The 16,722-nt window shown below is 47.7% G+C and overlaps 1 protein-coding gene across 3 annotated transcripts in view; it reads left to right on the top strand.

Moving 5' to 3' along the window:
- Positions 1-14,774: 14,774 nt before the first annotated feature.
- RNF175 (ring finger protein 175) overlaps positions 14,775-16,722 on the top strand; it is a 67,130-nt gene continuing 65,182 nt past the window's right edge. For all 3 annotated transcript variants that reach the window (XM_086346225.1, XM_086346226.1, XM_086346227.1), the window contains exon 1: positions 14,775-16,099. In XM_086346225.1, the coding sequence (XP_086202351.1) occupies positions 16,049-16,099 (51 nt within the window). In that variant the 5' untranslated portion in view covers positions 14,775-16,048. The remainder of the gene's footprint in view (positions 16,100-16,722) is intronic.

A 16,722-nucleotide genomic window follows, 5' to 3' on the forward strand; every position in this document is an offset into this window, starting at 1 on the left:
CTTTACACCCAAAACAACTGGAAAAAGAAGAACAACAACAAAAAAAAAATTAGTAGAAGGGGAAAAAAATCATAAAGATCAGAGCAGAAATAAATGAAAAAGAAATGAAAGAAACAATAGGAAAAATTAATAAAACTAAAGGCTGGTTCTTTGAGAATATAAACAAAATTGACAAACCTTTAGCCAGGCTCATCAAGAAAAAAAGAGAGAGAATCAAATCAACAAAATTAGAAATGAAAAAGGGGAGGTTACAACAGACAATGCAGAAATACAAAGGATTATAAGAGACTATCATGAACAAGTATATGGCAATAAAATGGATAACCTGGAATAAATGGACTGATTCTTAGAATAGTTCAATCTTCCATGACTGAACAAGGAAGAAATAGAAATTATGAACAACCCAATTACAAGCACTGAAATTGAAACTGTGATCAAAAATCTCCCAAAAAACAAAAGCCCAGGACCAGATGGCTTCACAGGAGAATTTTGTCAAACATTTAGAGAAGAGCTAATGTCTATCCTTCTAAAACTCTTTCAAAAAATTGCAGAGGAAGGAACACTCACAAATTCATTCTACAAGGCCAACATCACCCTGATACCAAAACCAGACAAAGATAATAAAAGGGTAAATCGTATAGTATGTGAATTACACCTGAAATCTATTATTTTTTTAAAAAAGTCAGATATCTCAAGACTTAAGGCAATACAGCAAGTATGTTATAAACAACACTTGAAGCATTTTTTATTCTAAATCCCATTGTCTTAACTATCAACTAAACTCCCAGGCCACCTTCTTTGTTCACATTACAGACTTTCTAGACAATGCCATTTACTCTACAGAGTGACCTTGGCCTCCGTCTCTAACCCTAACACTCCTCCTGAGTCAGCCTGTCTCTCACTGTGGACAATCCTGCCTGCATGGTTTAGCGAGGCCTCAGAATCAACATGTGTTAAACCAATTGAACTTCACCTTCCACAACTATCTTCCTTTTATGAACAGCTCTCCCTGGGAGTTGTTCCCCATTGGCTGCTGTCCTTTCCATTCCTCAGGCTATTTGGAAAACAGGGATAATTAACCTCCCCCAAATCCAGTACATGATCAAGTTTTTCAGGATCGGGTTACCAGTTCTGACCATTCTCTTTGCTGACTCTTCCCTCAGATGACATCTTCCCAAGAGATTTTTCATCCTCATTTCACACTAATAATGCCTTGACTATTTACTTCGGATAAGGACACAACAGCAGCTAAGGGGCAATGAGAAAGACCCTGTCTCCAAACATTTCTCGAGTGCCAGTAGTGGCAGCCGGACCTGGACTCAAGTCTTGGTGTGCACTGAGCTCACACATGCCTTCTCCACGCGAAACTGCCTTTGAAGACTACAGCCCATGACAACAGCCATTCTGGTCAATATCTTCAGGAAAATCCTAAACTGGGAAAGTTTAACTCTACTCAAAGTAACCCACTAACTATTGTATCTAGGGCAGCTTCTAAAATTTTCCTTTTTTTGAGAACCCAGAAAAATGTGTTTGCCATAAAAATTAAACATACATAAGTAATTTCATGCCAAGATATTAAAATCTTAAAATAGCCATAATTGGACAATACGCCCAGCCCTTAATGTTCGTTTATAACCATCTAGTTACTTGGTGTAATTGAAATCCTTCCTCCTCCAACCAAAAGAAAGGTGAAATCAACAACAACCAACAAAAACTACTGATATTCCATTTCTCTGATACTTTAAAATATTGTAAATATGTGTTTTATTTTCATCGATGCACTATTCCAGCTATTATATGATGTGCTAGGATTACTGCATTTATGGAATAAATTAGAAAAGCAACTATATCACCAACACTCACATGCCACATATTTTCAGCAGTTATGTGGCTAAACACCAAAACTTCATTCCTTCAAGACAAGCATAAAATACAATAACAGGCAGGATGAAACAGACTCAAGCCTTAACCTTGACACAACTTTCCTTCTCCCAATCTCATCTCTAAGTGATGGCAGAAGTGTGTCCCCATCTGGTGAAAAATGCCTCATCATTAAACAAGAAATAGTAGACACACCTTCTGAACTGCATGGAGCTATGAAAAGGACACAATTTAGGCCTTTTATTTTATATCCATGTCAATGTCCTATAATGGGGGGATGGCCAAAGTCTATGGCCACAATGTCAATATCTCCCTCCCCTTCCTGAAGGAACCTCTGTAGGCCACGGGCTAAGGGAAAGCATCTGTCCTGGAAACATGACCAAAGCACTAATTCCATGAGGCTCCAGGGCAGGCATGGTGCTAGATACAAAGGTGGAATAAAGATGGTGAGACTGGGTCTCTACTCTTCAAGCCTTTGCAGTCGGTAGCTGACTGAGACATTCAAGCCAGCACCTTGAAAACAAAGCTGTCTGGAATAGAGGCAGATGAAAAATCGCCCTGAGAGCACAGGGTTGAGAAAGCTGTGCTCCCCCCACCCCACCCCACCCTCAGGATCTGGGCAAGCCTGGTGAGAGAATAATGTTGTCCAGGCCCTTGGCTGAGGGGTAGGACTTGGGCAGATCCACATGAGGAAAGGTACAGGCATTGTAAACATAAGGGATGACCCAGAAGCCCTTGAAAACTGAAAGTCGCTCAGTTGTGTCCAACTCTTTGCGACCCCATGGACTGTAGTCCATGGAATTCTCCAGACCAGAGTACTGGGGTGGGTAGCCTTTCCTTCTCCAGGGGATCTTCCCCAAAGCCCTTATTTGTCCTTAATTGCAAGTGACAGTAAAGAATAGGACACCTATCTCACAGGGTGATTTTGAGGATTAAATACATTAAAGTTCCTTGCACTGGTAGGCACTAGAATAAGTCTTAGCTATTATGGCAGGTAGAGATCAAAGTACATAAGGCCAGAAAGGCACACGGGAAGTCTTTGTTTTCCAGAAAATAATAACTATGTTCACTTGGCATTGCTTCTATAACTGATCTTGCTCCAAACTTCCAAATAGGACAGACATCTGAAGTCAAGAGAAAGTAGGAATGTTACTGCTTTCTTTCACGGGAATGTGACTTTTATGGAACAAAGGTGCAACACGATCTTGGCAATTAACCTGAAGTAGAGGAATTATGAGGCTTCCCTAATGGCTCAGATGGCAAAGAATCTGCCTACAATGCAAAGGACCCACGTTCGATCCCTGGGTCAGAAAGATCCCCTGAAGAAGGGAATGGCTACCCACTCCAGTATTATTACCTGGAGAGTTCCATGGACAGAGGAGCCTGGTGGGTGAGCTACAGTCCATGGGGTTGCAAACAGTTGGACATGACCGAGCGACTAACACACATACCCAGAGGAATTATGATGGCAATACCTGGATTTTAACTAGAAATGACCATTTCCACCCCAGGATGGGGTTTCCTGGAGGTACCCCCATGAAGTGCAGGGCCTCCAACCCCACCCAGGGGTGAGAGCACTGGTGGGCAATGTCAACAGCTCTGCATTCTTAGATAAAACAATTACCTTTTTCTACTATAAATGGGTTCATTGACAAAATAGAGATATGATGCCCTCCTTTGGAGGTCATTTTGGGGATTAAATGATATTAGGCAAGTGGCCTGCTTAGCCCTGTGCTTGGCACACTGGAGGTGTGTGATAAATATTAAGTCTTTTAGGACAGTGAGGAGGCTGGCTTGCCTGGGACAGCAAGTAAAGATGAGTAAAGATGAGACTTCTTAGCAGAGGCACCGCGAAAGGAAAACAAGGAGGGGAGGGGGAGGATCCCCATCAAGGATTTAAATGTGGTTTTTCCTCCTGCTGAGAGGGCCCCTGCACTCAATAAACCAGAATGACCCTAGCTGAACTCCCAGCCTTGGAAGTATAGTTGGTTTTTAAAAGGAGTTCTTCTATTTCAGGATCAATTGTTCAGCAGAACTGAAAAGCTTGCCCTCAGAAGAGGCTGAGTCCTAAAGCCTGCAGGGAAAACCATGAAAAGGGGGGATGTGCCATCTCTCTCTGGGGAGCGGGAGCCCCATACATGCTGTCTCTGAGCGCTGCCACTCTGCTGCCTCCTCGATTTTAAATTAACCAGAAACCTGAGAACCTGAAAGCTGAGCTCCAGCTAACATTATTTAAATGAACCAGCTGTTACATGAACTTTAAACCACATGTCGTTTGGTGGTGGGGCTGCCCTGGGCCAAGAGACATCAATACAGAGTTCCCAACTCACAAATGGATTGTGTTCCAAATGTGCATTTGGAAGGCTACGGTTTGAAAGGCAGAATACACTTTCCCAAAGAAAAGATGTTATAAATGGTGATTGGGGCCATAGGCCAGCTCACAAAACTCCATTTAACCATAATATAGCTAAATACTCCACATTTTAGCCAAAAAAAAAAAAAGTCAATAATGTTACAATACTAATAAAGAATGAGCTAAAGAATAAAGTTGAGTCTCTTTCACTTGTCTTGAGGACAATGATTAAGCAAAAGCAGATTTAATTCCAGGAGAATGTAAAGGTTACCCTGTGAGGGACTAGGAAACACTGACTAGAGTTAGGAACATAGGCAGCCGGCAATCAGATAAAATTGCATGATTTCTGCCAATTCTAAGGGGCCAGTGTCAACACCTAAAGACTAACCTATCATCCAGAGGGAGCTGGGGGAACGCAGGTTGAAGTGCTGGGTTGGAAGGTTAGCTTAATTATCTCTAGGTAGCCACTCCATCAACAAAGGTCCATCTAGTTAAGCCTATGGTTTTTCCAGTGGTCATGTATGGATGTGAGAGTTGGACTGTGAAGAAGGCTGAGTGCCAAAGAATTGATGCTTTTGAACTGTGGTGTTGGAGAAGACTCTTGAGAGTCCCTTGGACTGCAAGGAGATCCAACCAGTCCATTCTAAAGGAGATGAGTCCTGGGTGTTCCTTGGAAGGACTGATGCTAAAGCTGAAACTCCAATACTTTGGCCACCTCATGCAAAAAGTTGATTCATTGGAAAAGACTCATGCTGGGAGGGATTGGGGGCAGGAGGAGAGGGAGATGACAGAGGATGAGATGGCTGGATGGCATCACCAACTCAATGGACATGAGTTTGGGTGTACTCTGGGAGTTGGTGATGGACAGAGAGGCCTGGTGTGCTGCAGTTCACGGTGTCGCAAAGGGTCGGATATGACTGAGCGACTGAACTGAACTGAACTGAACTGAGCCACTCCATCTTCCAAGGTAGAACCTCGCCTTGGGGTCCCTGCCCTTTAAGGAATGATCGCCGCCATCAATGCCTCAGGCTACCTCTGACCCCAAGAATCGCTGAAAGGCAGAACTTTTGGTGACCCTTTTAATACTGATTTTTGAGACCAGGTAAGCTGCTGATTACTCACAATGCCCGGATGGTTTCGAACCTGCCTCCCTTCCCCCCATTTAGACGGAATCTGCTATTACCAGCCTAGCACAGAGGACAGCCCCAACCAGGTGCCTAGACTCTGTCCCTCCATTTCCCTCCTCCACATGGCCACACTGCATATGGTTAAAGACATCCTGAATGATCCATTTTAACTGTAATAATAACGGTGAGATACAGATTTTATCTATCAATATGAAAAGGATATTGAAGGAGGAAACAGACAGAACAGGCTCCATCTTGAAAGCCCGACTGCATCTTGGGCCAGACTGTGGACTTTGAGCTATATGCCCAGTATCTATGGAAACGACATACCAACTGGAAAACCAGGCCCCCTGGATGGAAAAGCCCCAGGGCTCGTACATAGACTTTCTGTTGCCTAAAGAAAATACCTTAATTATCTGTGTAACCGAATAGAATCATGAATTCTATTATGCTTATTGGGGTATGACCACAGGCCTATTGATAATTGTCTGCTGTTAACTACCCAGGCTTACGGCATATGAATCACAGGTTAACTTTGATTGTATCTTTCTTTTCCTTTGTTCAGACTAGTTTCAGGGAATTTGGGGAGGTGGGTTTGGCACGTACACTTAGGGTATATAAGGTTTTCAGAAAACTGGTCAGGGTCCTTGGCTAAGAGGAGACTCTGCCTTGGGCCCTCCGGTGTAATAAACTGCACTCCGCCATCTGCATTGTCCTTCTGAGTGAGTTTGTTTCCCAGAAGGCGTGGCTACATTTGGTGCATTGGCCGGGAAACTCCTCACGTTGAGGAGACAAGTCCCATTTGGGACTACTCCGAGGCCTTGCAGCTCGAATCTTTTAGAGGGGGGAAGGCGCCTCACCCTTCTGGAAGGATTCTGCTTCTCAATGCCCGGACCTTTCATGTTAGCAGGTAGTGGACGGCAGCAGGGGAACTGAGCGCTCAGGTGAGGAGGAACCCACATGGTAGGGTGGAAGAGGGGTCTAATCACCGCCCTGGGAGGGATTAGAAGGGGCGCAGACCCACAGGAGCCTGGAATAGGCAGGTAGCAACGATTGCTTGGTACACAGGTTGACGAGCATGTTAGGACTTAGAAAGGAAATTTGTGAAGGTCATTTAGGAGGTGGTGTCCACGCCGTCTTGGGGAAAATTATTACCAAGTAATTGCCAGGGGATTTTTAGGAGAAGAAACTTGGTTTCTGTGTGCTCGTATTCTGCCCTCCCAAAGGAGGTGTCCCAACTGCTGTGAAATTCTTGACCCCCTTGGAATTGTCAGGCTAGAGAAAGGGGGTTACATAAGTGAGTATGAATTGGCTTTTCTGGAGACAGCCTGGGACATGAGATATTTAACCCATGTGTATTTTCATCCACACCTGATCAAGCCCACCAAGACAGAATGGACTTTAAAAGTTAAGGGAGAAACAGTCTTGGATCACATGGTGTTCCGGTTTGGCTGTGCTGACCAGCAGGTGAAGACAGGCTGATCCCCCTTTTCCCTCTGGGATATGGCAGGTAAGACTCTTCTCACCCCAATTAAGAAGGAGGCAGAATGGCAATTTAAGTGTCATTGAGTGGAAATACCCAAAGTCCATAAGGTACTGAGAACTTCGTAGACAGAAGGAAAAGGAAAAGTAGAAGAAGGTCCGAGAAGGTAAGCAAGATGGGGGGGAAGTGAATCTAAGGCAACTGTATTAGAGTACATGATTAAAAATTTAAAGAAGGGATTAGGAGGAGACTCTGGGGTGAAGATGAAGCCTAACCGCCTCCACATACTCTGAGGTCGAATGGCCCCCTGTGGGAGTAGGATGGCCACCAGAGGACACCATGAACTTAAAAACAGTGGAAGCAGTCTAGACAGTAGTCACAGGAGAGCCAGGACACCTGGATCGATATCCATATATTGACGGATATTGACTCACGGCTAGGGTTAGCTCAAGACCCTCCTACTTGGACAAGGTTCTGTAACCAGAAGGGAAAGGGAAGAATATTAATGGCACAAAAATTGATGATAAAAAAGGAAATTCTACAGATTTGGACGAGGATGACCTGACCCCTCCTCCATACTGGATAATGACACGTCTGCCTCCCAGTGCTCCACCAGGACCGGAGGCCGCCTTACTGCCCAATCCAGGGCCAGGTGAAGTTCCTGCAGCAGCCACTGCTCTTCCACCAGCTCTCCCGGAGTTCGTAGAGCTGCCGTTTCGGCAGGCTCCAGTCCCAGCAATGGAGACCTCTGGTCAACGCCCCCAGATTTCCACTTCAGCTAGACCTCCTAGATTGTATCCACCTCTCCCAGCGAGTGCTGATGGGAAGGGGGAAGAAAACACAGCAATTAGACAGAGGCTGCACTCCGCCAAGGAACAGGGGGAAAGAACCCCTCTACAGATGCCCCTCAGAGAGCTACAACAGCCTCCAGTTCAGGACGCATGGGCACTACCATCAGCCCCCTGTAGCCTGTTATTACCAGCCATTTTCCTCCACAGATATATTAAACTGGCAGAGACACGCTCCACCATACTCGGGGCAGCCACAAGCCATCATTAGGCTAACGGAGACTATTTTTCGAACCCACTGCCCTACATAGGATGACATAATCCAACCACTAGGCTCCCTTTTTAGCACTGAGGAGAGACACAGGATCCTAACTGAGGCCAAAAAATGGTTAAGAGAAATGGCACCTGAGGGTACTGCAAACCCACAGCAGTGGGCAGAACCAGCCACCCCCGATGAAAGCCCCAATTGGGACTGTAACACAGAGAAAGGGAGGGGCCACGTGGAGAGATACCGGGTGACTATTTTACAAGGTCCCAAGATGGGGGCCCGAAAAGCTATGAGTATTGCAAAACTCTCCGAAGTGATTCAAAGGGAAAGCGAATCACCCTCTGAGTTCTGCGAAAGACTGTGTGAGGCCTACAGACTTTAGACGCCAATAGACCCAGCCAGAGGCTGCTGGGTCTCAGATGGTGATAAATGCAGCCTTTGTGCCTCTAGCCTACCATGAAAATGTCAGATGGGGGGACACCAAGTGACTCATGAATTTTTATACATCTCTGAATGCCCGGTACCTTTGTTAGGAAGAGACTTGCTGTCTAAACTGGGGACACAAGTGACCTTTCCCCCAGCTAAAGACCCACTGTTTGGGTGGGCTTAACCACCTATTTACTCTTAGTCTCAGTAACCCCTCAAGATGAAGGGAGGTTGCAGGATCTCCCGGAAGGGAAACCATCAGGCTAAACAGTCGAGAGAGAAAGTTAACTCAACAATTCCCTCAGGTCTGGGCGGAAGACAACCCACCCCAGCCTTGAAAAACAAGTCCCACTGGTAATAGAACTCAAACCCAGTACAATGACATCAGCACCCGCCTTGGGCCTGCCAGATCTTGCTTAGCCATTTACTCTTTACGTGATTGAAAAGGACAAGGTGGCCATGGGAATGTTGTCCCAGATTACAGGGATATGGGCAGACCAGTGACTTATCTCTAATCAGCTGGACAGTGTTGCCACTGGGTGGCTGGGATGCTTACGGGCAGTTGCTGCAGTTCCCTTACTGGTCCGGGAGGCAACCAAGCTGACTTTGGGCCAAGATTTGTTCATACAAGTCCCACATGAGGTCAACACTTTTCTACGAGGGGATCCCATAAATGGCTGTCAACATCCCGGATTACCCAATACCAGGGACTGTTATGTGAGACCCGCCCCCTCCCCCATGTTACTACTGAGCCTTGTCAGGCCCTGAATCTGGCCACTGTCCTTCCTGTGGGGGAAGGTGGGCCCTCACATGATTGCAAGGAAATACACCAGCAGACCTGACTTGAGAGATCAAGCCAATCCTGGACCCAGATTTGGTCCTGTCCACCGATGGCACCAGCCCGGTGAAACAAGGACAATGACTGTCGAGATATGCAGTAGTCATGGAAGAACCCATCGTCGAGGCTGGCTGTCTGCCATCACACTGGTCCGCTCAATAGGCCAAACTATATGCTCTAATCCAGGCCCTCCAGCTCTCAAAAGGTAAGAAGACAAACATTTACACAGACTCCAGGTATGCTTTTGCTACACTACGAGGCTCTGTATAAGGAGAAAGCCTTTGACAGCCAGTAAAAAAGATATTAAAAATAAGGAAGAAATTAAGACCCTATTAGATGCTGCCTGGGAACCAGAAAGGGTTGCAGTCATACACTGCTGAGGACGTCAAAAAGAGGATACCCCCGGGCTCAGGGAACAGACTGACAGATAAGACCGATAAAAAGCAGCCGAGGGCTTGGGGGTGACAAGTAAAGCCCCTATTAAAGCTCTCATATTGGCAGAGCTGCCTGAGCTAACGCTAGACTCTCCAAAATACACTGAAGCCCAAAACCAACTAGCCAAAGCAGAAGGGGCCATCAAGACTGAAAAGAGATGGTGGGAATTGCCAAGTGGCAAATTATTGGTACCGGACGAGCTGGCACCCACTCTGGTAAGCCAAACACACCAAGCAACCCATCTAGGCCATGATAAACTGGAAGAGCTAATTTGAAAATATTTCTTGGTTCCCTATCTCTCTTCCCTATGCAAGACAAAATCTCAGAACTTCACTGCCTGCTCACAGGTCAGTGTTGCCTCTCGGCACAGACAGAAACCTCCAGGGATTCAGGTGAAAGGGACACTGCCCTTTGAACATCTGGAAGTGGACTTGACTGAAATGAAACCTCACCGACGCTACCATTACCTGCTGGTCTTCGTATGTACATTCTCCAGATGGGTAGAAGCTTTTCCTACCCGGACTGAAAGAGCATCAGAAGTAGCCTGGTGCCTGCTTAGGGAGACAGTCCCCAGATTTGGATTTCCTACAAGCATTGTATCAGACAATGGCCCGGCTTTCATAGCTGATTTAGTATAACAAGTAAGCAAAACTTTAAACATCAAGTGGAAATTACATACAACATACAGGCCCCAGAGTTCTGAGATGGTGGAAGGAACTAACCAGACACTTAAAGAGACAGTCTCCAAGTGGATCTTAGAGACTGACTGTTCCTGGGTGGACTTGTTTCCGATGGCTCTGCTCAGACTCAGGATGACCCCACAGTCCCATGGCTCTTCTCCGTACAAAATGGTGTATGGGAGGCCCCCTCCCATAATAAAACAGGTGTCAACAAATTTGCCTCAGGTAAGGGGAGATGAGATTTCACAGCAGATGGAACAACTGGGTAAGGTAATAAATCAGGTAACTAAGTTTGTATAAGAAAGGGTGCCATTCCCCCTTGGGGAACAGATTCACGAACTTGTGCCCAGGGATCAGGTGTGGTCAAAGACTGGAAACACGACTCCTTGGCCCCACATTAGAAGGGTCCATATACTGTTGCTCTAACCAGCCCCACTGCAGTTAAAGATGCAGGTGTCACTCCCTGGGTCCCCCACATGAGGGTGAAGAGAGCATACCACGCAGACCCGGAGGACGCCCAGCAGACTACACAACAGGACCCCACTGATCCCCGTGAAACCAAGGTCATCTTAAAGAAGAAACAGAGATGAAGTTCTACAATCAACTGCTGCTACAAGGACATGCTGGTATCATCTTCAGACTAACCATAGTTTCAGTACAAAGAGGGACCTGTGCTATAATCAAAGTTGAAAGTTGTGTATATATTCCTGATTTATCTGGCTATATATCAGCCACCCTAGATGACATGAAGGTCAGGTAAAAGTTATATCTGATGATAATCTTCCTTTTTGGATTTCGGTCCTTTCTTGGATGAAGGGTGATGGGTGGAAAACTGTATTTACCATTGTTATAGTTGCCTTGATAGTTCTGTTTGTGGACCCTTTACTTCACAACGTATTATGAACTTTGTAACCCAAAGGTTGATGTCGTTCTTCCAAATTAGAGGTCGGAAAGTCAGGGTGCAATATATCCCTATGAATGATGCTCATTCTATGAGTTAAGAGCATCAAGAGGCGGGAATGAAGGAGGAAACAGACAGAACAGGCTCCATCTTGAGAGCAGGACTCCATCTTGGGCCGGACTGTGGACTTTGATCTGGGTTATAATGGTATAACCCAGTATCTATGGAAACGACATACCAACTGGAAAACCAGGCCCCCTGGATGGAAGAGCCCCAGGGCTCGTACATAGACTTTCTGTTGCCTAAAAGATTACCCTTATTATCTGTGTAACTGTATAGAATCATAAATTCTATTATGCTTATTGGGGTACGACCACAGGCCTATTGATAATTGTCCTCTGTTACTACCTAGGCTTAAGGCATATGAATCACAGGTTAACTTTGATTGTATCTTTCTTTTCCTTTGTTCAGACTAGTTTCAGGGAATCTGGGGAGGTGAGTTTGGCACGTACAGTTAGGGTTTTCAGAAAAACTGGTCAGAATCTTTAAGAGGAGACTCTGCCTTGGGCCCGCCAGTGTAATCAACTGCACTCCACTATCTGCATTGTCCTTCTGAGTGAGTTTGTTTCCCAGAATTTGTGGCTACAACAATATGAGAAAGAGGAAAGGAGCACAGGGGGAAAAGAAACTTACTTGGAAAAGGTCATTTATAAAGCAACCTAGAGGTCTTTTTAAGGAGAAGGCAATGGCACCCCACTCCAGTACTCTTGCCTGGAGAATCCCATGGACGGAGGGGCCTGGTTGGCTGCAGTCCGTGGGGTCGCTAAGAGTCGGACACCGCTGAGCAACTTCACTTTCACTTTTCACTTTTCACTTTCATGCACTGGAGAAGGAGATGGCAACCCACTCCAGTGTTCTTGCTTGGAGAATCCCAGGGACGGTGGAGCCTGGTGGGCTGCCCGTCTATGGGGTCACACAGAGTCGGACACCACTGAAGCACCTTAGCAGCAGCAGCAGAGGTCTTTTTAAAGATCATACCACTAGGTGGCACCATCAGCCTAAGGCAGTTTGGTTGGTCTCAGCTGAGAAAGGGGGAAAATGAACAGGTGGTCAGTGAAAAATCCTATGGACAGAGGAGCCTGAGGGGCTACAGTCTACGGGGTCGAAAAGAGTTAGACACGACTGAGCACGCCTGCACACAGAGTGGGTGGAGGACTTCCCTGGCTCAATGGTAAAGAATCCACCTGCCAATGCAGGAGACCCAAGAGATGCAGTTTCCACCCCTGGGTGGGGAAGACCCCCTGGAGGAGGAAATGACAACCCACTCCAGTATTCGTGCCTGGAAAATTCCATGGAAGAGCAGCCTGGGGAGATACAGTCTATGGGTTCACAAAGAGTCAGACAGGACTGACTACACACACACAGAGTGGGTAAAAAGCTGGAGGGACCCACATTGCATTTGGTAATTTAACCTATACAAGGCATTCCTGTGAACCATACTCTAGTTTAACTCATATACATAAATGCGAGAATTTTCTTTAAATTACAGAAACATCTCATAACTTTATCTCTTCCAATTGGTTTATATCCTTTGAGCATTTTCTATGGATTAAGATATTTTAAAAAATTTATTTCTAACAGTGCTGTTTATTCTGTGCACTAATCTTTAGCAGCTAGATAAATGCACATATGGAAATTTTACATTTTAGCATGGGCTACTTTGTGAATCTTTTCCTTTATGGTTTGTTCTTTTTGAGTCGTATTTTAATATATCTTTACTACACTGAGATGACAAAGATAATTTTTGAAATCATCTTAAAGTTTTGCTTTTTAAACTATCTGCTTTGTCTTGATATGTGGTCACTTTTTCTCAGATGGATAAGCTAATTACCAACTAGTCTATACTTTCCCTGCTGATGAATCATCCCAGTGCGTGTGTCCACTTGGAGTTTTCCTACTCTGTTCCATGGGTCTGTTTGTCTCTTTCTACACCACATACCATATTTGTATAGCTAGTCTTGACTCCACTGTTTTTCAATCACCTTTATGATATTAGCTCATTTCCGCTACATCATTACACTCACCTCCACATTCTAGACCAGAAGATGACAGGAAAGGGCAGAGTAGGGCTAACATGCTGGAGAGATTACAGCTAAACAACAGATTCCTCTTTTCCTCAATGATGACAGAGTCAGCTGCCAACCATTTGATCCGGGAAACAAAGTTGCAGATTACATAATTTGATGAGGTGAACTACTCCAGAGTGGTTAACTGACTGAGAAACAAATTCCTGGCCACCAGGAATTTGGCCACAGAGGGAACCCAGTACGACAGGAGAATGAAGACGGGTCAAGGTGTTAGTCACTTAGTCATGTCCAACTCTTTGCAACCCCGTGGACTGTAGCCCGCCAGGCTCCTCTGTCGATGGGATTCTCCAGGCAAGAATACTGGAGTGGGTAGCTGTTCCTTCTCCCGGGCATCTTCCCCATCCAGGAATCAAACCCAGGCCTCCTGCATTGCAGGCAGATTCTTTACTCTCTGAGCCACCAGGGAGGCCCCAGTGACAGGAAAATAGATCACAGCCAATCTACCACTACCTACCAGAGGGCGAGAAACAAGACTTTTTGATGGTGGAGCTGAAGCCAGAAAGATGACTGCCTTTGTGTTTACCTCTGTCACCAGTGAAATAGGTGGATATTTCGGGTGTCAATCAACCAAGGAAGAGAGTCTCACAGCAGAGAGACTTATGATAATGAGCCAGAATTTATAGGGACAGGAAATTCTGGTCTTTTTTGGAGGTGGGAGGGGAGCAGACTTAGAAGAATCTAGAATTTGAGGACCTGCTGGGCTAGAGAGAAAAAGTGGCCTTTGCCACTTGAAGAGAGGCCAGGAGCCAGGTAGAGAGATACCATGTGCAAATGAGCTCATTATCTTTGTTCCCCCAAATCTGCTGCACTCTCCACGTTTCCATTGTCAGAGATGGCAGCCCTGTCTCCCCAAGTGCCCTGCTGCTCAAACTGCTCGCCTGGGCACCGTCCTTGAAGATAACTTAAGCCCTAGAGAACTGATCGCCTAAGTCATTCAGCTCTATCCACAGGCCTCTATCTCCCTTCACCCAGGCTCTGCACAGACTACCATATACCACCACAGACTCCCCTGCCACCTTTAGCTAGAACTACAGCAACAGGCTCCTGGTTTTTCCTGCAGTGGGTCCTAGTTAAGCTCCCTTCCGCACCCTTGAAGCCAAAAGGCTGATCTAGAAATGTGATGTTCTTACTACTCTGAAATGGTTTCCCATGCCTTAGGCTGCAGTTCAAACTGTTTAATATGAATTACATAGACTTTGATCTGGTCCCCCAGGACCTTCCTTGAGTGGTTATGGGCCCAAGCCATGGAGTCAGTCTTCTCAGTGTTCAAATCCCCACCCCACTGCCTACCACCCTGAAAGCTGAGCAAACACCTGCCCCTCTCTCTGTGTTAGTGTTCTCACCTATCATTTTAGAGGTGGTTTTATCCATTTGCAGATAATATCGCCTTGCTCAGGGGGTTGTTATGAGGATTGAACACAGTAAAGTCCTCGGAAGAGGGCCTGGTACCTAGTCAGCCTTACATCTGTGTCAGCTGTTACTTTTATTTCAGATTCTCCAGTTCACAAAGTTTTCTCCAGCCTCCAGGCCTTTGCATCACCCTGATCACACCCTGGCAGCCTGCGGGTGTAGGCAGCCACCACAAGAAACTTGTGAAGAAGGAAGATTCTCGGGCCCCAGCCCAGACCCACCAGAAACGGGGGTCCAGCCCTGCCACAGAGTTTTAACAACCCCTCCAGGGTTCTGAGGCACCAAGACTGGAGCGCTGACGCACTTCTCGTGGTGAATTGTACTGCATCTTTGTCTCCTCCCCCTGCCGGCTGTAGGTCCACAGTGGCCAGGATGGGTCCACATCTTGTGGTCAGTGTCCCTGGTATCTCCTTGTACATGCCATCACAAAAAACGGGAGCCATCACAAGCTGGAATCGAGTAAGCCACATTTTGTAAGCCACACTGTCCCCTCAGGCGTCCTCTCTCTTTGTCGAGTGCCCAGAATTGACACAAGTGTTCCTAAAGGCTTGTGGAAGTATTCCAGCTGTCCCTGTGTAAGTCCAGGCTGCGAGGTCTCACGCTGAGGGGAAAGGAGGGTCTCTTAGAAGGCGAAGGGCACAAGACAAGCGGAGGGTGGTCCCTCAGGGGAAGGCCCGGGGCCTGCAGCAGCACGGGCGCTAAGCGGGTGTACGTTCTCCCACAGGGAAGTCTTCTCCTTTGGAGAGACTGTGGAAGGGCCGATGGGACTCTGCCCAGGATCTGTCCCCATGACTGAGGCTGCAGAGAACTGAGCAAGAAGCGGCCAGGCGGGGGAAAGGCTCAGGACTGGGCGGCCGCAGAGGTCAGAGACCATGCTGGTCTCCCCACATGGGGACCGGCACCTGACCTCTTGTCTTCCACTGAGGGAGAGAACTGAAGAGAAAACAAGGGCGCCTCTCCTCCTCGCCCCTCTCTCACCTCCGTTTCTCACTCTCTCATCTCCTCCCGCCTGGTCTCCGGGTAACAAAGCCGCTGGGTCCAGCCCCGCGCATGGCTGATGGGGTGCGGGGTGCGGGGTTGGGGGAAGCGCAACTGGTTTCCCGGCGATAGTGGCCGACGGAATGGCTTCCCTGCAGAGGGCCCCGAGGCCCAGAGGGCCTCCTCAGCGGCGACGGTGGCCCGCATGAGCATCCCTGCTCCGCAGGAGGGTCCCGCGCGGGTATCTGACCCGCACTGCCCGGGGCGGGGCGGCGGGGCGGCGGGGACCCGCGGACGCGGACACCCGGGCAGCGGGCCCTGAGCGCCGGAGGCATGGCCGCGAGGGCGGCCCCGGGCCTGGAGGGGGCCCCCCAGCACGAGCAGGTACGGGCGCGGGCGGGGCGGGGTCACCGGGTCGCGGTCCCGAGGCCCGCGCAGGGGCTGCCGGTTGCACAGGTCGGTCTCCAAGGCCCCCTCCCGCGCGCGCACCCCGTGGAGGGGCGAATGACCTTCTGGAAGATGCTGTGGCTTGTCCTCACTCCTCCCCACTCTGGGAGGCAGAGTTCCTCTCCATCTCCCTCTGTCTCTCCTCTTCCTCTCCCCTTCTCCTTCTCTTTCCCCTCCTTTCCCCCTCTCTCGTCCTCCCCGGTTCCTTCCTTTCCCTCCCCCCACCCACTCTGTCTTTTCCGGGATGAACCTTACCCTGCTTGGCCCTGTCCTCTCCCCGCCCTGCACACTAGCTGCCCACCCGCTCCCCGCTCCCTGGCAGAAACCCCCAGGGCCCGGTGAAGGCCGGGGCCTTGAGGCAGACGGCTGAGGGATGCTGGGGGTACATCAAGCTGACTCCGTGGTTCTCACTCAGGAGACTGGGGCAGAGCCACCTGGAGGGCTGTACCCACAGATGTAGATTTCTATCTCCAGGGTCTCCAAGACTCACTTCTGGGGTAGACCCTGATCATTTGCAATCTAACCAGTTCCCAGGGGGTGCTGCTGCTTGAGCTCTGAGA

This window comes from Bos grunniens, chromosome 17, assembly GCF_055505025.1.
Source record: "Bos grunniens cultivar Pamir isolate PY7600 chromosome 17, Bosgru_T2T1.0, whole genome shotgun sequence".
NCBI lineage: Eukaryota > Metazoa > Chordata > Mammalia > Artiodactyla > Bovidae > Bos > Bos grunniens.